The 20,921-nt window shown below is 45.4% G+C and overlaps 1 protein-coding gene across 1 annotated transcript; it reads left to right on the plus strand.

The window, feature by feature from the left end:
• The first annotated feature begins 16,842 nt into the window (after positions 1-16,842).
• LOC101756356 (probable carboxylesterase 12) lies at positions 16,843-18,062 on the plus strand. The gene has a single exon (XM_004966905.3). It carries the CDS (start codon positions 16,890-16,892, stop codon positions 17,943-17,945), a length of 1,056 nt encoding a protein of 351 aa, XP_004966962.1. The 5' UTR covers positions 16,843-16,889; the 3' UTR covers positions 17,946-18,062.
• Positions 18,063-20,921: the final 2,859 nt, after the last annotated feature.

Raw genomic sequence — 20,921 nt, forward strand, 5'->3', positions numbered from 1 at the left:
ACTTAGCATTGCGGATCCATTGGGCGGCAACGGCTAGTGACGGCAATCTCGCCATGTGGCAAGCTCGAGAGGGCTGCTGAGCTCACGTCGTGACATCACAGTCATGGTGGCAGCCAGGGGTTGTTGTACAGTTGTCGGTTGACTGCTTGCAGCGGATCACGGTGGCTGGCATTGCTTGGCAACAATTAGTGCGGCGTGGGACTGCGTCCGAGGACAGCATTGGTGGCAACAGCATTGCCGAACGACTAGGTTTGTAGTGGACCGTGACGGGTTTTTCAGCTAGGCTGGACCACCCGGTGTGGTACATCGTCGGAAGATGGCGCAAGCGATAGACTTGGCTCGCTGAAGTGGTGGCGAAGGCTATGTACGCGGGTGAAGCAACGAGGAGAGGCTGACCTACGGTGATGGCTCAGCTATTTGATGAAGATACAGGGAAGCAGGGCAACATCACTCCCCACACTGACATCGAAAAAAGAAACGGATCCGTGAAGTGGAGTACTAGGGCGGGCGTGGCGAGGCCCCCACGTGTGGTGAGAGCGAGATGGAGTCCAATGACGGATGTGGCGAGGCCCTCGCGCATTGTGAGGCAGCCTGCAAGAGGTCCAGATTCGGTGGTATTACTCTGTCAAGTGGAGGGTGGTGTCTGCAGCAGCACTTTGACGGAGGGTCCCGCATAGCAGTGGCCTCCTCGGTGGGATGCAGTCTGTTTCCATCAGGTTCTTATCGACGCAGGGCTACCCATGGAGGTTTCGGCGACTACATGAGGGTGATTGTTGGTGGGTGCCGCGAATATTATAAAGACTCCGGTTCTACTGCCGCGGTGAGTGGAGTGGTTACCCGTATTGACATCCCAATCCAACCCGGCAGCTCTTTCTTTATTTTTCTTTTCTTTTCTTTTTTCCTACCTATAGCATCCTAGGGCTGTAATCTTGTACTACCTTCTCTATTAATTAATAGAAGCCCGGCAGGGTCTTCAGTTTCAAAAAAGAATAGAAAGAAATTTGCCTGCCAGGGGGAGAGCTGCTAGCTCAGCCATAAGCACAGATTCCACCCTGGCTATTCCAAGAACCCGCAAGTAGCATGAGAGAGGACTGGATCTGAGGTCAAGCACCACTCCCAATCCTGCAGTTCTATCAAGTTGGAGAGCTACATCTGCATAAACAAAGACAAAAGGCTGCCAAGTTTGGCTGCTTTGTAGTTCCTGTAACAGTAATAGAGAAGGAATAATGACAGGAAATGAGTGATTAATAGAGACAGAGCAATAGAACTACTTGTTACCAAATTTCTTGTGACTCCTGCATGAGAGTCAAGAAGTAGCAATATCTCCCTGCACTTCATGATTTAGTCTGCTCACCGATCATTTATTGTTGTTGAACCTATAATCATTCCTTGCTTTCCAAAAATACCAAAGCCTAGTAAAAATCTCCTGCAAGATGTCAACTAGGAAATTATTTGATAGGATTGAAGCCAAATTAGTTTGTAACCCTTCAAGTTCGTACATCAGACAGTTAGTTCTTAAAGGAATAGGAGCAGCAAACCAGACAGCTCTTGCAAAGTCACATTCAAAGAACAGATGGAAATCAGTTTCATCAGCACCACAAAGCTTGCATGTGTTATCAATTCTAGTACTGAAAGTTGCTGCTCTATGACAAGTAGCTAAAGAGTGCCTAATAAACCTCCAAGAAAAAGTCTTAATGCAAAGAGGGATGGTTTTATGCTTCCAGATTCTTTTAAGAATAGAAAGAGCAGCAGTAGAGATGGCTCTAGGACCCTGATTTGGCAAAGAGTGAGAAGTTTGTACAGCAAGGTACTTATAGGCCTCTTTGGAGGAACAAGTTCCTTGAGAAGAAGGTTTCCAACAAAGTTGATCTGCAGAATTAGAACATACCTTAGGAACATGAAGGATGGCATTAGCAACCGGTTGATGAAAGGTCTGAGTTAAACAGATTATCATTCCAAGTGGACTGATGTTCATTCCATAAATCAGAAACTAAATTAGGAAGATGTCTGTTAACATGAGGATCTATCAAGTGATTATGAATATCTTCCCAATTTTCACACCAAGGATCAGTTCAAATATTTGAATTACCTTTATGAATCTGCAACACACTCTGCTCATGAAGGTGATGTTTGACCTGCATGATAGAAGACCAAAAAGCAGAACTAGTGCTAGTGCAATTAGTTCTCCAAAAACTGTTGTTAGGAAAATATTTTGCCTTTAGAACAGATGTCAGGAATGGATATATTAGTAGCAATTAACCAGGCTGAGTGAAGAACTAAGCTCTTATTAACAGTATGAATGTTCCTTATGCCAAGACCCCCAGCTGATTTTGGTTGGCAGATATCATCCCAAGGCTTGAAATAAAAAGGTCTTGCAGAATCCTCTTCTTGAACTCCTTGCCCCAAGAAGCGTCTAAGCGTCTAAGGATGGAATTGATCTTCTCTATAAAAGCTTTAGAGAACAAAATATTCTGCATATAGTAGATAGGAATGGAAGCCAGAACATAATTAATGTAAGTGATTCTACATGCATGATTAAGCTTATTTGCCTTAATACCAGTAAGCTTAGCTCTGAACTTGTTTAGAATGAAACTATAGTCCTTGGTTCTGTCTTTGTAAGAAAAAATGATAGGATGACCAAGATGAGTGGTGTGGGAGTTCATCAAAGGAATCAGAAAGAGATTCTTGATCTCTTGTTTGGTGTAGGCATCCACATGTTTGCTAAAGAGAATGGAAGATTTAGCCCAGTTTTGAGTCTGACTAGAGGCTTGGCAGAAATTATCAAGAATAAGCTTAATTTGAGAAGCCTCAATAGTAGTGGCCTTACCACAAATAAGCAGATCATCAGCAAACAGAAGAGAATGAATAGGTGGACAGTTATGACCTAGGGAAATTCCTGAGCGGTGATTATATTGCAAGGCAGTTTGCAGGCTAAAGGAAAGCTCATTAATAGCCACAACAAAAAGATAGGGAGATAAAGGACATCCTTGTCTAATCCCTCTTTGAGAATAAAAACAATCCGAAGGTTTACCATTGATAAGAACTGAAAAATCAGGAGTGGAAATACAAGCCTTAGTTAGATTAACAATCTGCAAAGAAGCCCAACCCTAAGCATAGCATCAGTAATAAAATTTCATTCAACTCTATCAAAAGCCTTAGCTAAGTCAATCTTAAGAAGGAAGTCTTTTTGTTTCCATGAAGTGAGAGCAAAAGAGTAAGTAATTTTCTGGGCAATAATAATATTAGAATAAATATGTCTACCACGAATAAAAGCTGATTAAGATAAATACACTCTATCAATGTTGGACACGATTGCGTTAGGCTCTACACATGTGAGGCTGGGTCGTTCACACTTGCGCTGAGTGACTGGCACAGGCACAATGAGGTCTCGTTATGTAACATCAGCATTCATGAGGACACACTCGCGCGCGCATATCCACACCACATGCCGACACAAGTTTTAATTACGAACACCCATATTTTCTAGCTGAGATGGAATACAAAAAAAGCAAATAAACGAATGTTAAGCGGTAGGCCAATTTAAAAAAAGATCAAATTTTTATTTTCAAGATAACCATATAAATAAACAAGCATCCTATAATTAAGGCCAATTTCATATACTAGAATACCTTACATTTTAAAATGGTGAAAGATATAGCTACTTTACCAATGTCAGGCCTCGCAATTGTAATTATTAGATGCTTGACTATGCAATTGTATTCACCATCATCTAGTTCCACGATGACTAATGTGCCCAATTTTGTTTTAGCTTTAGCTTTTGGGTTCAGCTAAAATAAATAGTTTGTAGGATAATATAAATTTTGAGAATCCAAAGATATTTCTGCTAAGAAATTGGGAAGTGGTTGTTCGGATTAGTAGGATAATATTTTTTGAGGTCTTTAGTTATTTTAAACGTTACTGAGCATATCTCAAGCGGTCATGCCCTTATGTGAAACTTACTAAACCGAGTTCATGTTTTACACTCATCACGTAGGCGCTCGTATTTTTCTAAAATTATTCCAACAACTAATAGTATTATTCTCTAATGGTAGAATATATGTCTATCGACACATTTGTAATGATGTTGTTTATCTTAAAATCTGCCAGACTAGTGTGTTAGAGATGCTCATCTGAATAATGCATCTGTTTCGATAGAATAAAACTAAAGTTTAGCTTTGAGTTTAGACATCTAAACTTTAGTTGGCTAAAATTAGCCTTATCTTGTTTGGAGCTAGAGCTAATTTTAGCCCATTTCTTGGTAAAAGTTCATTCTATCCTTAAGAGATGTAGAAGAAAAAATGTTAAAATTTAGTGGAGGGTATTTTTGGTCTTTTACCATTCATATCTAAAATTAACCCTATTAGCTGGATTTGGAGGGCTAAATGTACTAAAGTTTAGTTGGGAGGTTAACTAATTTTTAGCCCACCTTTAGCCCTACTATTTGGATCATCTAGGGCTAATTTTTTGACTAAAGTTTAGTCCTGAATCCAAACAGGACCGATGTGTACGTGTGTATTCAAAAGATGAGTGTGCATATGGAAATGTCTACGAGATTTTTATAAAAAAGAAATATTACACGCTTCATCCCTATTGGAATCATAGAAAACTTTTAGAAAAGCCATGAGAAATATGACATTCCCAGACACCTCTACGATCCATACGTCTAATACACTCACATTCCATCTCCTCCGATCCCTTGCGCCGCCGCCCCTGAGTCCTGCCTTGCCCATGTGTGCCGTTCCTGCCCATGTGCAGAACAGCATGGTCAGCTGTCCAGCCGCTGCTGATCCCACAACTAAACATAAATCGTATGTCATGTTACTCCCGACATAGAACAACATGCTTGGGCACGGCCAGATCCAGTACTGGCTCATAGGCAACTGTCGCATATCACATTTCTGAACAACGGTTGTCGTCCTCATTCAGCACAAAATTTGGTTCTTTTGGCAACTTGTGAACTGAGCACAATACAGTGAGACCTTAATCTGGTAAGAGGAAAGATGCAGACATAGGAGTATACGAGAAAACCTTTGGTGCGGCGTTGCCGCGCCTATATAGAGTTTTTGCCAGATATATACCAATATATATGGCTTTTGTTGTATGGGTTGTGTAGCGTGTTATTGTTGCCGAATGATTGTATAACTTTAAATTCTTCTACTCATGGAAATTAAAAGAACGTTATTGATTAGGATCAAGATGTATGAATATGATGAGGTAAGAAGACAGGGTGTTGCATTGAGCTTTAGAATCTCTTGTCCTGGCATCACATGTTTGCAGAAGACCTTAATATGCAGCTTAAGATACAGAGGTCTAATTAGCAAATGTGCAATCAGGACTCCACTGGGTTCTTCCTTGGCTATCATGCGTGAAAAATTGTTACACCATGTACTACTTAAAACAAAAATCCTTCTACTGGGTTCTTCCTTGGCTATCATTTTCTGCACGTATTGTATATAGTAGCCTCCATGCCTGCAGCAGATCGGGGGCACGTGCATGAAGGGCCAGATTCTTCTGTTGGTTCTGCATGAAGGGCAGATATCTTGGTGCTCTCTGTAGCTGAAATTTTGCTATGATGATACAAGAAAGGCGCTTAGGACTTTTTGGTAAGGTAATAGGAATGGTGTGGTTAGGTGTAACCAGGCAACATTGAGTTTAGAGGAAAGTATTGCTAGCAGGCATACATTGTATTCAATAATCAATCCCTCATGTATTATCTGGACAAATGATGTATGCTCTGACTTGAAGATTTAAGGAAAGGAGGTTATTGAATGCTGATCATGTATTGTCTAGAAGCGTTCGCTGAATAAAAGACGGTTCATGCCAACTTACCCTTTTGTTGTACTAAGCGATGACCGGTGAGATGGAGCAGGAGTAAACTCAGCCTTCTACAATGGCCTTACTCATGAAAATTCAAGAATATTGTAAGTTCATGAGATTAGGTTAGTCATGATTGCCAACAATTTCTTATCTCTGTCGTGAGGATTATTAAACTAGAGAAATTAGAGGTGCGGAAGATGAGAATAAATATGAATTGATTGGTAACACACAGAGCGCAAATGGTTCCTTTATTATCAATTTATTGTATATCTAACTCTATTTTCTGAAAATACGTGCGGCACGCACGTGCATCTCTGCTAGTGAAATTAAAAAGAAGTATCGGTTCTTTAATTCATGTCACTTTGTTGCTTGCACAAACCAATCCTATTTCATTACGATTGACTTAAAACTTTCTCATATATATTAGGAAATATAATGACCAAAAGTGAAATACTATATGTTGTGCGCGGTCAACACATTTTATCTTTGACCGTATTGACGTCCCTTGGAATATTTGGGTTGAACTTCTAGAATTAAACTGGTACATTTATTTTCGAAAGTAGTCTCGAATTATTAGACTTCGCTATTATGTGCATAACTTGTATACCCGTAACTATTATTCATGACTGGAGTGAGAATACCGGTCTAGCTAAAACAAGCTGGTAGCTTTTGGATCTAGATTTCGCAATACAGCTAATTCAGATTTCGCAATCCAACAATCCGGTCTCCATTAGTTTTCTTGTTTTTATCAAGAGGTTGCATTATAAAGTTACAGTCATTCGGAACTTATGTATTCCCTCCGTTTCAAATTGTAGGTCATTTTAGTTTTTATAGATTCATAGATATTATTATGCATCTAAATATAGTGTATGTCTAGATACATAATAATATCTATCAATCTAAAAAACCAAAATGACTTACAATTTGGAACGGAGGGAGTAGCAAGTTATTGCCCCTCCATAAATCCTAAAAACAATACCTTGTTTGTGAGCACTAAACATCTACTCCCTCCATTTCAAATTGTAGATTGTTTTGACTTTTTAGATGCAATACTCCTTCCGTTTTAAATTGTGGGTCGTTTTGGCTTTTCTAGAACCTAGAAAAGTTAACATTATCCACAATTTAGAACGGAAGGAGTATTTAGCATCCATCCCTTTCTTTCGCGGATTATTTAAAGAGATATTCTGGCCGATTTTCTTCACCCTCGCCCAATGGAGAAGCAACTGATGGAATGGAAGCTTCCATGACCAAGGGCAAGAAACAAAGTTTGGCGCATATCCCCGTCGCCGTCCACGTCTTTGCCGGGTATATACATCGTCGTCGGCCGGACCACGGCAGGTAGCCTTGTCTTTGTTTATTCGGCTCGATTGTGTCGTCATGATAGTGCCCCGTTGATTCGGATCTTCCCCCTTTTTATTTTCATTTTATTTTGTATTCTCGCAACAACGTTCTTCCACCATTCAACGGTCCAGCGCTTGGCACATCGCTATCGCCGGTTTTCCTGTTTCGAGTTGGGAGAGAGCGAGGGAAACAGGGAGCCACAAAGTGCAGCTGAATTTCCTGAGCTTCTTTCTTGGTCTGCCCAAGCCTACTTTTGTTCAAGAGATTGCACAGTTTTCCAGAGAGATTTGGGATCGTCTGGCTTCTTATTCAAATGAATCAGAGGTATTGCAGAGATGATTACCCTGGCCCATTAAGATTTGTGCGTGCAAGTCCACCGAGGTACTAATAATCACAAAGGTGCACATTTTTTTTTCCAATTCGTTGTGGGATTTATCTAAATACGGCCCATTTTCTGTTCCTGCACATAGAAAAGTGAACTATCATGTCCAACCTCCGAAAACATTTCTCACTTACCATTGGTAAATTCTAACTTTCACAATTTGCCACCAGTGAACTGAGAATTCCATATGTACCGTTGTTTTCTAAAGAATCATCCATTTTCTACCCAAAATATTATTAAGTTTTGCGTATTACAGTCTTGAGCTTTGACGACTATAATTAATTTAGGGTCTGTTGAAATGACTTCTTGAGCATTTTAAAGGCTTGAGCACTCAGATTTTTTTTTCCAGCAATCCGCGACGCCCTCCTTAAACCCGAGAATTGGAGGAGCTAGCCGGAGCCAAAACTACCAAAGCCTCGAGCCCTAACCTATAGATTGCTCGTCAGAGAAGCACCGTCGCTACAATTGATAAGCCCAATGCTGGAGAAGATGCCTATAAGCATAAAGCAATGCTGAAAAAAATTGGGAAACTCAAAATGGAGTGCGAGTGTTAACTTTTCCCCCAATCTTTAGATGTTTTTGAGGCATAAGAGATGGTTTCAAACACCGAGCAAAGGTGATCTTCTCAATCTGCAACAGGTAAGATGTAGCTGCCTACAGATCGACAACTTGCATTTAGTAATGTTTCAAATCCTACTAGATGACATTGTTTGGGATAAGATATATATATGTCCTGACAGCATCAAATGAACGGTCGACCGATAGCATGCAAGTAGGAACAGAGTGAAGGTGAGTCAGACAGCGCTTTCATGAGTTGATCAAACAAAACTGAACTTGGTGTGGCGTGAAAAAAACGGAAATCAAATTGACGACACCAGCTTCTTTGGAAAAGGTCATGCACAAAACGAAGTCCAACCTGACCAATCTGGATTTAACTTTTGGGGAAATTCTTGGAGGATGACAAGAAATTTGAGTTCAACAAGATTTAGAATGGCTCCCAATATAGGTATTTTGGGACTTGATTTTTAGCTCTCTCTTGGAGATGCTCCTGTTTGGTTGTCGATATCTAAAAACTATAGAGATTAGATGCATGCAAATCATGGTTTAGAAAAAGAAGTTGAACTTTTAATACTCCAAGAAGACTACGGTGTTTAGCTATTTAATATTGTTCAAAATTACAAAGCATTTTCAAAAACCGTGGTATATTCTCCTCAAACTCTGCAAAAAATTGTATCGAAACAGGGCTTAAGGTAAGGCTAGCTTGTTTATTTTTCTAACAAGGTTTATTTAAATAGGGATGAAACAGCAAATTAAAGATTAAAAGTATGTAGTAGAGTTGTTGATGGACTTTATATACTTTCAGCCAAGGGTCTATTTTCTTCCACCTTGCTAAACTTTTGCTAAAAATTGCTAAACTTTAGTTGCTAAACTTTAGCAAAGCTGTTTGGATACTCTTGCTAAAATGCATTTAATGAGCTGTAAAAGGACCTATCTACCCTTTAAGGTGCGCAGGAGGGGAGAGACAAGCAATAAATGAGGGGTATATGTTGTCCAGCCCACCTTTTAGCAAGTTTTAGCAACCAAAAACTTGCTAAAGTGCTAAACTTTCGCAACTCAACTTTAGCCAGTTTTAGCAAGGGTGTTTGGCAGTTTAGCAGCTAAAAGTTGCTAAACTTTAGCAACTAAAGTTTAGCAAGGTGGAAGTAAACACCTCAAGTTTATTTAAATAGGGACAAAACAGTAAACACCGATCACTGAGCGTCACGGAGATTATCTCTGGGGAATCGACGAACCGTATTGGAGACGGCGACCGGAGCAGCAGCTGGTGGTGATTGCACAGCCGGAAACGGTGCCCATAGCGATTGGAGATGATGCGGCGCCGCCGAATCATTACCGAGCCGCAGCAGGGGCGACTTCAACGCGGCAGCAGAGGCGCAGTGAGATGGACGCCGGAATGCAAGGAAAAGTGGCGGCATCGATGGATCGTAAGTGGAAACGGGGTATTGGGAGTGCGGGGGAACGCCGTATTTCTGGATGGATTTGCCTCCGGTTTAGGGAATTGCGGATAATTAGGAATATCTTTGGACGATTTGTTGGAGCCTTGGAGGGTAGTTTTTCTCTTTTACTCCCAATATTTAGTTTTAGAACTGTTTTAGGATCTCTCTTGGAGATGGCTGTGTTATATGAACGAGACGCAATAGTCTTTGCTCCACCACCTTATATTAATCCGTGCGCCCAAGTTCAAATAAACTCGTAATAATAGGCATCAAAAGTCAGTATTAGCTAGCTAGACAGATTGTTATTATTTTCTAAATCGTTGGGTATGAACTACCACTCCAGGGTCCGGTAATGCCCTGGCATGCAGTCTGGCACAAACAGAAATATTCTCGCACAGAAAACTCTCATGAAGTCATGTTAAAGAAAGCTGCACCCTTGACAAATTATGTGACACTCACATGTTGCATCAATCGGCAACCTCTTCTCATAGAGCATTCATCATATTCTCACATTTTTTTCTCACTAAGAAATCTAACAAAAAACACACAAGACTCTTCCAGGAGAAATTTGAAAAGAAAAAAAAAGCAGCCAGGATACCAACGAAGAACGAGAACAAAACATCCCACAATGAAACCCAACGGCGCATGCGTATCTACAAGCTGATGGATTCATCTGCAACCACGACCTGGTAATTAAAACTCACGGCGTCGCCTTCTCATCAGCACCTTCTGCCGCGCCGCGGCGTGCCGTGCGGCGGCAGCGGCGACGGCGAGGCCGGCGGGACGTTGCTGCCCTTAATGAACTCGAGGCACTCGGCGACGGCGCGCGCGTAGAACGAGTTGGAACGCATGCACGGCGGCCGCCGCGCCGCCTTGCTGCCGTTGTCATTGCCGTTCCCGGTGGCCTGATGAGCTCCCTTTCCGGCGGCGGCGCTGGCCTTCTGGCCGCCAACCAGAAACCTCCTGCTGCCGGTGCCGGCGGCCGGGGGCGAGCTGCTGCCTGCCGCGACGCGCCCCCTCGTGAGCAGCCGCAGGTTGCGCACGTAGCGGCCCAGGACCCCCAGCAGCGCCGACAGCCTGGCACGCAGCCGGCGCGTCGGGCTCAGCCGGAACCCCCTCGCCGGCCGCGGCCACCGCCGCAGGCCCAGCCTCGTGTAGGACGAACTCTTGGTCTGCTGATCACCCATGATTAGCTAGCTTCCTTCTCTTCTGGATTACCCTGGCAAGTAGCTAACGACACACCTGTCACAATCTAATCCTGCTATGATTAGCGCGACACCTCTATCTGTGAGCTCAATTGCGTTGCGTGTGGTCGTCGAGTCAAGTGGCTGGATTTATAGGGGGAGCAGGAGGAGGTGGAAGAAGACGGCAGGAAGGTTGGTGTTGGTGCCCCTTTGACGATCGATCGCGAGCAATGGAGTGTGACGGCAGATTCGGGGACAGTGCGGGATTGATTAATTGGCTTAATGGAGCCTATGATCATCGAGTATGGACAAAAGCGAAAAGCATCACTAGGCCAGTGCGTGCTAATGATCGTGCAGGTTAATTGTTTCTTTTATGTTTGTTTAAGGTGGTCGTGTAAAATGTGAAAGGGGCGCGCCATCTGTTTACGCGTAATTGGGTCTCTTGGGCTCTACTCTGTCAGCTAGCACAGCTCTTGGTATTCGTGCAGTGTAGATTCCAAATGCTAAGTACGAGCATAATCTGGACGATCAGCTGATACATTTTTTCTACGATTTTGTTTTTGAAGACATGAACAATACATTTGTATTTTTTTGCGGCACGCATGTATGTGGTCAAATATATAAGAACAGAAAGAACAAACAAGGAAACAGAGAACTAAAGATATACGCAGTATATGATTGTTTTGGTAGTAGGTGGTGTGGTACACGCTTTTTAAGTTGGTTCAAGGTCTGACTCTAATGGTTTAAGGTATGTTTGGGAGTATTCCACTTAAAAAAATTAAAAAAATTAGCTCCACTCCATTAGCTCCACACTTTTCTAGCTCCACTCCAACAATTTCAGAAAAACATGGAACTGCTGCACGTGTTTGACTGGTGGCAGTGCTCCAGCTAAAAAAATATGAGCACTTAGTGGGTGTTTGGCAGCACTCCACTCCAAATTTTTGAGCTCCACTCCACCAACTCCAGCACATTGCAGCTCCACTCCACCAACTCCAAAAAAAATACCAGAGCTGTCCACATGTTTGGCAAAATGCACAGATCCAGCTCCGAAAACAGAAGGTCTTGCTGTGTAAAGTCCATTATACCCATGTGAATGGGTCCCACTTGTCAGTCTCCTTTAGTTCTTCTCCTTTCTTCTCCCGGGGCGCAGGCGCGGCGGGCGGGCGGCGTAGGGCACGACGGGCGGCGGGCGGGCGGCGCAGGGCCTAGGGGTGGGTGGGCGGGCGTGGGGCGGTGGGCGCGTGCGGCTGGCAGGGGCGGCGCGGCGCGCGGCAGGTGGGCGGCTGGCAGGGGCGGCGCGGCGCGCGGCAAGCGGGCGGCGTGGCAGGCCAGGGTGGCGCGGCGAGCGGCAGGCAGGGGCGGCACGGCGAGCGGCGGGCAGGGACGGCGCGCGGCGAGCCGGGGCGGCGCGACAAGCGGCGAGCAGGGGCGGCGCGATGGGCACAGCAGGGGCGGCACGGCGGGATGAGGAAGGCAACGGATGAGGGAGGTGACGGGGCTTTTTCTTTTTCTGAATCGAACCGGTATGTGTGTAACAAGTGGCAATGGTGGGTAAATACCCACCAACTCCATGAGGAGGTCTGTAAAGGGGGTTTTTGAAGCACCCCTTGAGGTACTCCAAAAAAACGTGGATCTACCCCCCGCTCCACCTTTTTCCTGGAGCCGGAGTTGCTGGAGCTAGTCGCGTTTGCTGCGAAATTTTCGGAGTTGGTGGAGTGGATTAATTTTTCGTGGAGTGGAGTGCTCCCAAACACCCCCTTATTGTTTACCCATTGTGAACGGACCCACATATCTATCTCTCCTCTCTTCTCCCCTTCTCTTCCTCCCTGGCGCGACAGAATAATTTCGCTTCACGTTTTCGAACTACGGACACTTTCAATTGCTGCCGATTCAATTGCTATCGGCAGGTCTTTCTACAGAAAAGAAATAACAATTGGCAGCGAGACATAGAGACGGACGTGTACTTCACGTATACAGTATGCTACAGGAGTCGTATTTTTGCGCTTCTTTTTTTTTATCAGGACGAACAGCAGATTTGTCCTGCCGTGATGCCGTCCACGTTCCAGCTTCATCAGAGTGCGTTTGTGCCGGCAGCGGCGTTGAGGCTAAGCCGCGACGCCGGCGGCCGTCCTCCAGCCCGAACTCGCACGCCCGGTCCTCGTCGATCCACCCAATGGCCACGCTCTGGGTCCGCAGCCTGACGCCGCCGGGCGCCCTAGGCGGGCCGGCGCGGGAGGCCAGCCTGATGAGCTCCCTCACGTCGTTGTCGGCCCCGCTGCCAACCGGTAGAACTCGTGGCTCTGGCATCGCGGCAACGCCACCAGCCCCACTAGGCCTCCTCCCCGACCACCACCACCCGCACACGCCGCCATCCGACTCACGTACAGGTCCCGTGCGCGGATGAGCACGCGGAACGGTGCGCGCGCGCACCACCCAGCACTGCCAGCACTCGCATCCCTTGGCTTGCCGTCGCCGCCGACACCACGACTGCCATGCCCGCCTGCTGGTCACGAGGAATCGATCGATCAAACAAGTTGTTCCGTTGCCGCCCGTGTCGCTGCACACGACGCTCGCTTCCCGCGGGAGCTCGCCGCCATCCCGGAGGACCGATGGGCCCGCGACGGAGACTGCTTGGAGTGGCCCCTGGGTTTGCTGGATGCATCATCAGCCCCGCTCTTCCGTGTCTTCTCCAAGGGCATCACGAGCAGAGACATGGTGGGCCCGTGGGATCGGGACCCGGCGTTGATGTCCTCACGGTGGCCGTGTGCGGCCTGCAGGGGCCAGGCTGGCGCGGACCTGCAGGGAGCAGGGGCGGCGTGGACCGGTGCCGCCGTGGGAGGGCGCGGACCTGCTGGAGGCGGCGGTGCGATGGCACGCGGGAGGCCGGGGCGGCGCAAGGAAGATGAGTTCGTGTGAGTCTCAGTAAAATAGAATCGAAGGGGTAAGTTGTGTAACCAGTGGTAATGGTGGGTAAATATCCACTAACTCCACGAGGAGGTCTGAAAATGAGGTTTTTGGAGCACCTCCAAAAAAAATATGGATCTACCCTCCTGCTCCATGTTTTTCTTGGAGCCGGAGTTGCTGGAGCTAGACGCATTTGGCTGTGAAATTTTTAAAGTTGGTGGAGTGGAGCAATTTTTTCTGGAGTGGAGTGCTCCCAAACAGACCCTTAGTTGTATGTGCCAATGCTTTGTGCCGGATAGTGAATAGAGAAGACCGACTGCTAGTTGAATTCTTGAAGAGGTGGTTCACCTGAGTGGCTTGAATTTGCCGCAAGAAGTGAATATGGATGGTTTGGCAATCAGATACGCAATAAAAGTGGATAATTCGGCGTTCAAGGTATCTCGCGAGTGGGACGCAGCAACTAGTGTACACCACCAGATGTTCCGACGATGTAGTAGTTTTTCACACTAGTAATTTATTGGGTAAGAAACAGTCGCTGGAAATGAAGGAAAAAATAGACAAGTGTTTACTCAACAAACGACTTCGGGAGTGAAAGTGATTCCCTCCCTCCATCCAGAATGTGTCCCGTTTCCATTCAATACGCCACTATTTATAGGGTGAATATTTTACACTTTACACTCATTACCCCCTAACAACTATATCCGAAGAATATTTGAGGCTATTACTGTAACATTACAATTCTCTCGCACACTTTACACCTCGTCACTATACAACTCAGCGCGAAATGGTTGCTTGTTGCAAAGTCACCTGTACACGAAAGAGGAGCAACACTAGTTTGAAGGTTGAGCCTATACATAATCCCCACTCATCTATTTGGATGTATTAAAATAAAAAGTAAGCTATACACATTTAAGAGCACCACAAAGCAACCAAAATGTTAAAAGTAAGCACTAAGGTTAAAGAGTGATTAGTGCTAGTTTAGACCTTGAGATTGTGAGTGCTAGGTGTTGCTGCTTAGAGAATGGCTCAAGAATTGGTGTAACATTGTAAGCTTGATGCGGTGACAACTTGAAGCCATGGTGATTTGCCTGTTGGAAATATACGTTTAAATCTAACAGATTTTAACTTGAGACATATTGTGTAAACCATGGCTACTACTATGTGAACCAAATCTAATGGCATATAGATTAATGTAAACCGTAACATGCACATATAAATGGTATGAAATTGCAGCATAAACAAAGGTGTAAACCAGATGCATTTTGTGTAAATACTAGCAAAAGAGTATAGCTGCAGAAGTAGACGCTACTAAAAGCATGTAACTCATACTCTGAACTTATACATCAGAGCTCCGTACTCATGTAGACTTGGCATGGGGTTACTTTTTTTTGCATAGGGTTGCTTGAGCTACATCGTAGATGAGGCAGCGCAAAACGTAGTCAATCAGATTTGAGCGGTTGCATAGTCGCACTTCCCAGAAACAGTTTTCGCTACAATGACCGCGTAGTTATCATATATAACGGCCAATCAACTTGAGATTAAGACATTGACCGTGTTGTCAATAGTTAACATGCATATGGTGGAACTTGGTTCAGCTGCTTTCTGCGTCTTGTTTTTGTGAAAAGAAACGTGACTACGTGAGGCGTTGTGTAAACCAAACTCCATTCTGTACTTTGTTTACACACTCAACAAAAGGGAGAAAACTCTTCTATTTAAGTTTGATTGCACCAACCCAAACTAGCAATACGGGGCTATACGTTTCTTGCACTCTTGCTTTGAGATTTCCTAAGATCTCTCCTTGGGCCATTTTCCCAGCATTGCCCTCAAGTTCGCCAACTTTTCAGCTTGGTTTGGGGGTTTATTGTGAGGAAAGGAAAACTCGCCAACTTTTCAGCTTGGTTTGGGGGTTTATTGTGAGGAAAGGAAAACTGAACAAGCTCGGTAGTTTATCGAAGTTAACTCATAGAAAATATGAAGTATAACTAAATATGATGAAAATATATACGGGACAAGACAATCGTTCATTAAATAAACCTTCGAATTCTACATTAGAAAGAACAAAAAAATGAAGGCTACAGAGTGCTTGAATTTCTAAACACACATACAAAAGAAATGGATTGAAAACCAAAAACTGAAGGTATTCATGAGGCATGCTCCATGTGTTTCCAATTTCTTGTGCTTGACAAGTTATAGCAGAGTGGTTAATGGTTTATGGTTTTCAATGGATCTGTTGTGCAACAGAAACTCGTTAAAGCATCACTTATCTTTCCTTGCACGTGACGTGTGTCACCAAAACATGATGCCCTTCAAACCTGAAACCATATAGAATTAGTAATAATGTGGGAAATAAGAGTTTCACAACTGAACTGTGTAGTTCGTGTTTGAATGTTTTGTTTAAACCTTGGTTGCAAGTTTCTAAATTCATTTTGAAAATTTTACTCAGAAGATACAAAAATTCAGTTATCTAGTTTTTGAAATGAAAAATAGCGGTTTTAACATACTCTTCAAAGTTTTCAGGGTATTTGTCGCTCACAGAAAAAAATGTTTCCTGGTTCGTATTGTTAACTGGTTTGGCTTTTCCTTTCACATTCATAAATTTGCAGGTCTTTGTTGGCAGTTAACAATAACCATATATCGATATCGACACTGGATTCGTTTGTACTCCAAATAATATCAACTGTAGCATGACAAACTATTGCCCATGCTGACAAAATGCAGGGACAGTTATTTGTTAGACTGACGATCTGAAATTGCTGGCCAGAGGGAACGAGAACAGGGTACACAGCCAACCTTCAGATAATACTCGCTGCTAATACATCTCATCGGCAGTTCCCCAATAAATCTTTCCCAATAACCAGTTGATTGGAATATACCAATATCTCATTCATTGTTTTTTTGAAGAGTTGTGCAGTTCCCTAATAATCTTATCACAATTCAACTACTGTATTGGGAGAGTCACAACTCCCCCTTTATTTTGGGAGAGTTGGAGTGAACTATTCTTTTGTCCCAATAATTATTAAGAAAAGGGAAAGGTAAAGGGGATTAGCTGAAGCATTCTCACTACGGTAATTGGATTTCGGAAAGAGAGATTGCTGGAGAGATGGTAAGAAATGAATTATATTGAGTATTAAAAATATAATTAAATGACAAGTAAAATAATGACAATTTCTGTAAAAACCCATGAGTAGCAGAAGAACTGCAACTCAACAGCCTGGTATTATATAATGAGCTAGTAACCTCGTCACATAGAAAAACCAGTTCACCATGCTTGCAAACAAGAGCAGCTCTCCAGCCGGCCAGAATGCCGTCAGCGAGGTCACCATTGACCTCCCTCTCAAGATACTCGTATACAAGAACGGCCGAATCGAGGGGGTCCTGCGCAGTCCCTTTGTGCCAGCGTCCGAGGACCCTGGCATCACCGGGGTCGCGACGAGGGACGCCGTCGTCGACCGAGAGACCGGCGTGGCGGCGCGCCTGTTTCTACCCACCCGTGCCGTCATAACGGGCCGGAGGCTTTCCCTCGTCGTGTTCTTCCATGGCGGTTCCTTGATTGCGGCGGCGGAGAGCGCGTTCTGCCAGACGTACCACCGTTACGCCACCTCCCTCGCCGCGCGCGCCGGGGCAATCGTCGTGTCCGTGGAGTACCGTCTCCCATCCGAGCATCCCACAACCGCGGCCCACGACGACGCCTGGAACGCGCTCCGGTGGGCGGCGTCCCTCGCTGACCCCTGGCTCTTGTACCACGCCGACCGCCGCTGCACTTTCCTCGCCGGCGACGGCGCCGGCGGCGACATCGCATACCGCACGGCCGTACGCGCCAGCCGGGCTGGTGATGACATTGACGTCGAGGGGCTGCTCCTCATGGATCCGTACTTCTGGGAACCCGGGTGGCTGCCACATGAAAAGGCCGGCCATGGTGGGTTTCTCACGCCGGCCGAGATCGCGCAACTACCATGCCGGCGGGCGCTGGTAGCCGTGGCCGAGAAGGGCGCTGGCGTGCGGGAACGCGGGCGCAGGTTGGCGGCACGCATGCGCGGCTGCTGGTGGGGCGGCGAGGTGACTATCGTGGAATTACACGGTGAGGACCACGGCTTCCACCTGTACGGGCCGGCGAGTGCTGGCACCGAGAGACTCATGGAGAGCATAGTGGAATTCGTTAATAAGGAGCGTGACCAGAGTTCAATGCTGCGTGATAAAAAGGAGGTACCGAGTGGCGTGTTGGATGGTGCTGAGGTTGCACCAAGCTTGTCTAATGGGTCACGTATGAAGGCCGTGCCAGTAGATGTTCCAAGGAGAACTATGACTAAGAGCTGCCTGTAATGGCATAGAACATTTGAAAGGAGCGAAATCGCCGTATCCTTCAACAAAAACTGTTATTGCCGGCTATGGAGATTGCCTCGTGAATAAAAGAAGACATTACGCAAAGAAGGCGTGCCATGTTGTTGTCTTAGATCTCTTCCAGGACCTTTTTCCCGCTGTTTTTCTGTGTTTTTGGCACTCGTTGCTTTCCTTGTGCTGGGGTTCGTCACAGCCAATGTCTTCGGCTTGTGATTTGTGGCTCTAAAACTCTATTTTCTTCCTTAATGAAGGCCAGAGCTCCTGCCATTTTGGTTAAAAAAAGGCTGCCTGTAGTCATGTAGTGTGAGGAAAGTTAATGAGTACTTCACTTCTCGCGCCGTACACAACTATCATCTTCCGTCCTTAATTTCTTCTACGGTAATGCTTCACGTAGGGCGTCCGACGAGACAAAAAAAAATCGGACACCCTCCGCACGACCGCACCGCTGCTAATCCTTATCTGCTGCGGTGGCCCGTGGACCCGTGACCCTCTAGCTCCCTCGTTCTTTCCGTCTTCGACATCGCTCCTCTCCCTCTCCTCCTGAACTTTTTTCCCCTCTCTCCTAGTGCCATGGCTCCACAGATCCTTCCATGGCAGATCCACCGCATGCTGGCTAGTGCCCTCGCCCCCGCCCTGTAGCAAGCTGCCGCACCCACGTGAGTGACGCCTCGCGTCCACTGCAGCTCCTCTCCTCCATTGCTCAGGCCACCAAGGATTGGAAGACTACAGTGCCAACCTCCCCGAAGAGCTTCTGAGCCCACGCCTTCGGCCTCCCCGGCTCCAACGACTGAAAGCACCGCTTCGCGTCGAGGCCTCGTCGCACTAAACTCCACCCTCCCTCGCCTCCTCGCGCACTTCACTGACGTGCCCAAGCTCGCGACCAAGTGCGAGATGACCCGGCCCTCAAGCTCAATATTTGGACGTTGCAACACTCTGAATGAGATGTTCCGTGTATTTGCTTCATTTGTGTTCAGCTACCCTTTTTTCTCTTGTTGGGGGATTTGTTTATATCATGAATGTTGCAATGGGTTGATTTGAATGTCGTGAACACAGATTCTATTTGTTTCAATTACAGAAACTGTACAGATTTGATAATATGTCGATGTTGCCAAAGGTAATTTATAATTGTTTCATCAATGTATTCCAAATGTTGCAGTGCTAATTTGGTATGTCCTTGTGCTTTCCGAGTGTTGCAATAGTTCATTCCGTTTGTTGCAGTCATGGTTTACATATGTTTCATATTTCCTACTTCAAATATTCATGTTGCCATGATTTGTGTTGCATCCGATTTATGCTCTTGATTTAATGATTTTGAGGCAAATTCGAGGGGAAAATTCATTGATTTTAGTGGTGGTCACTCAATTTTCCATGGACTTGAGATGACTTTCTGCTGTGATTTTTCTGTTATTGAGCGTGGAGCTCACCGCCACCAATCGATCCCTTTTCATTTTTTTTGGATCGCAAAGCCTCACAATGTTGCGAGAAACAAAACCAGAATGTTGCGGTGGGGATTCTCTGTATCAGACGGTTGCGACGTTGGTTACCTTTCTTATCAGATAGAGACGGAAGCGTCCGACGCTCTACGAGCTAAAAGTTTAACACGATAAGAGAATCACGAAATCTACCCGAGGGATAAGCTCAGGATGCTGATCGGTCCCGATAAGTGGGTCCGCCCGATCATACCATACGGGTCCAGGTGTGATGTTCCGTGAAGTAGGAGGTCGAGCGAACCGATTCAGTCTGGATATCACGGGATACTCGTTGTAAATCGACTCAGATTGATTTTCTTGTAATAACCAATTAGAATTAGATCCTGGATATCACGGGATACTCATTGTAAATCGATTCAGATTGATTTTCTTGTAATAACCGATTAGAATTAGATCCTATCCGATATCCGACTTATAACTTTAGGTCGTCAGCCTATATAAGACGGCTAGAGACACCCTCCGAGGTAACTCAACCTAACTGAAACTCAACCCAACGCATCTCGTGCTAACAATACAATCCACCAGAACACAGGACGTAGGGTATTACTCTCCGAAGGCTCGAACCTGTCTAAATCCTGCGCTCTGTGTTACCATTCGAGTTCTTGGTCTTACGATCTCTCCCGCCTACAAATCTACCACTTGGGCACCCCTAGATAGACTGTCGGTCACTAAATCCGATAATTAGCACGCTAGGTAGGGGTAATCGTGAGATCGTCCCCAGTGAACTTGATGGCGTCTTGCCCCGGCGTCACCTTCCCTGACAACATGAAGCCCACCCACTCACGCTCTCCGATCTAATCGTGGAGTCATCATCTGCGTCCTAAGGTGAGCTTGATGGCAGCAATCGTCGAAAGATTGGACCGAGCGCCGCCCAGGTCGCGCGCGCGTCATCAGCGACGGCCTCACGATAACTACGCACGGAAGATGGGGCAACTGCCATGACCGCCGCCACCACGTTTGCTATCTTCACTCTGCGATCATGGTGCGGCTGGATTCCTACGACGTCCCTCTTCCCTACGTTGACTCCACGATTCGTCTTCATGCAGCTAAGAAAAATTAATCTACAAGAAGCTTACGTGAATAGGGAATATTCTCTTTATTCTACTTTTCTTTCCATAATATCCAATCTTGTTTTGAGAGATCAAATTAAGAAGTGCCTCGGTCTACTGGTGATGAGTGATTGACTGGATGATTTGAACCTTTACCAGTTGAGTCACTATTTCATATGTGCTCTGTTGTGTTGTGTGCGTTGTGTTGTGGTATTTATGTAAAACATATCTTGTGTGTTGTGTCTCTTGATTTATGGTGTGCAGGTGTTGGATGTAACATGGCGGTCGACGACATGAGGTGAAGGTCAAGCGAAAGGTTCATGCCGATGTACTAGGGCTATGAAGGGTGAACACGAGTAGGCTTAGACCAAGGGACCCGAAGAGTTCGGGCGGAGTCATGGGCGGTCCACATGGTGCAC

This window comes from Setaria italica, chromosome IV (assembly GCF_000263155.2).
Source record: "Setaria italica strain Yugu1 chromosome IV, Setaria_italica_v2.0, whole genome shotgun sequence".
NCBI classification, from domain to species: Eukaryota; Viridiplantae; Streptophyta; class Magnoliopsida; order Poales; family Poaceae; genus Setaria; species Setaria italica.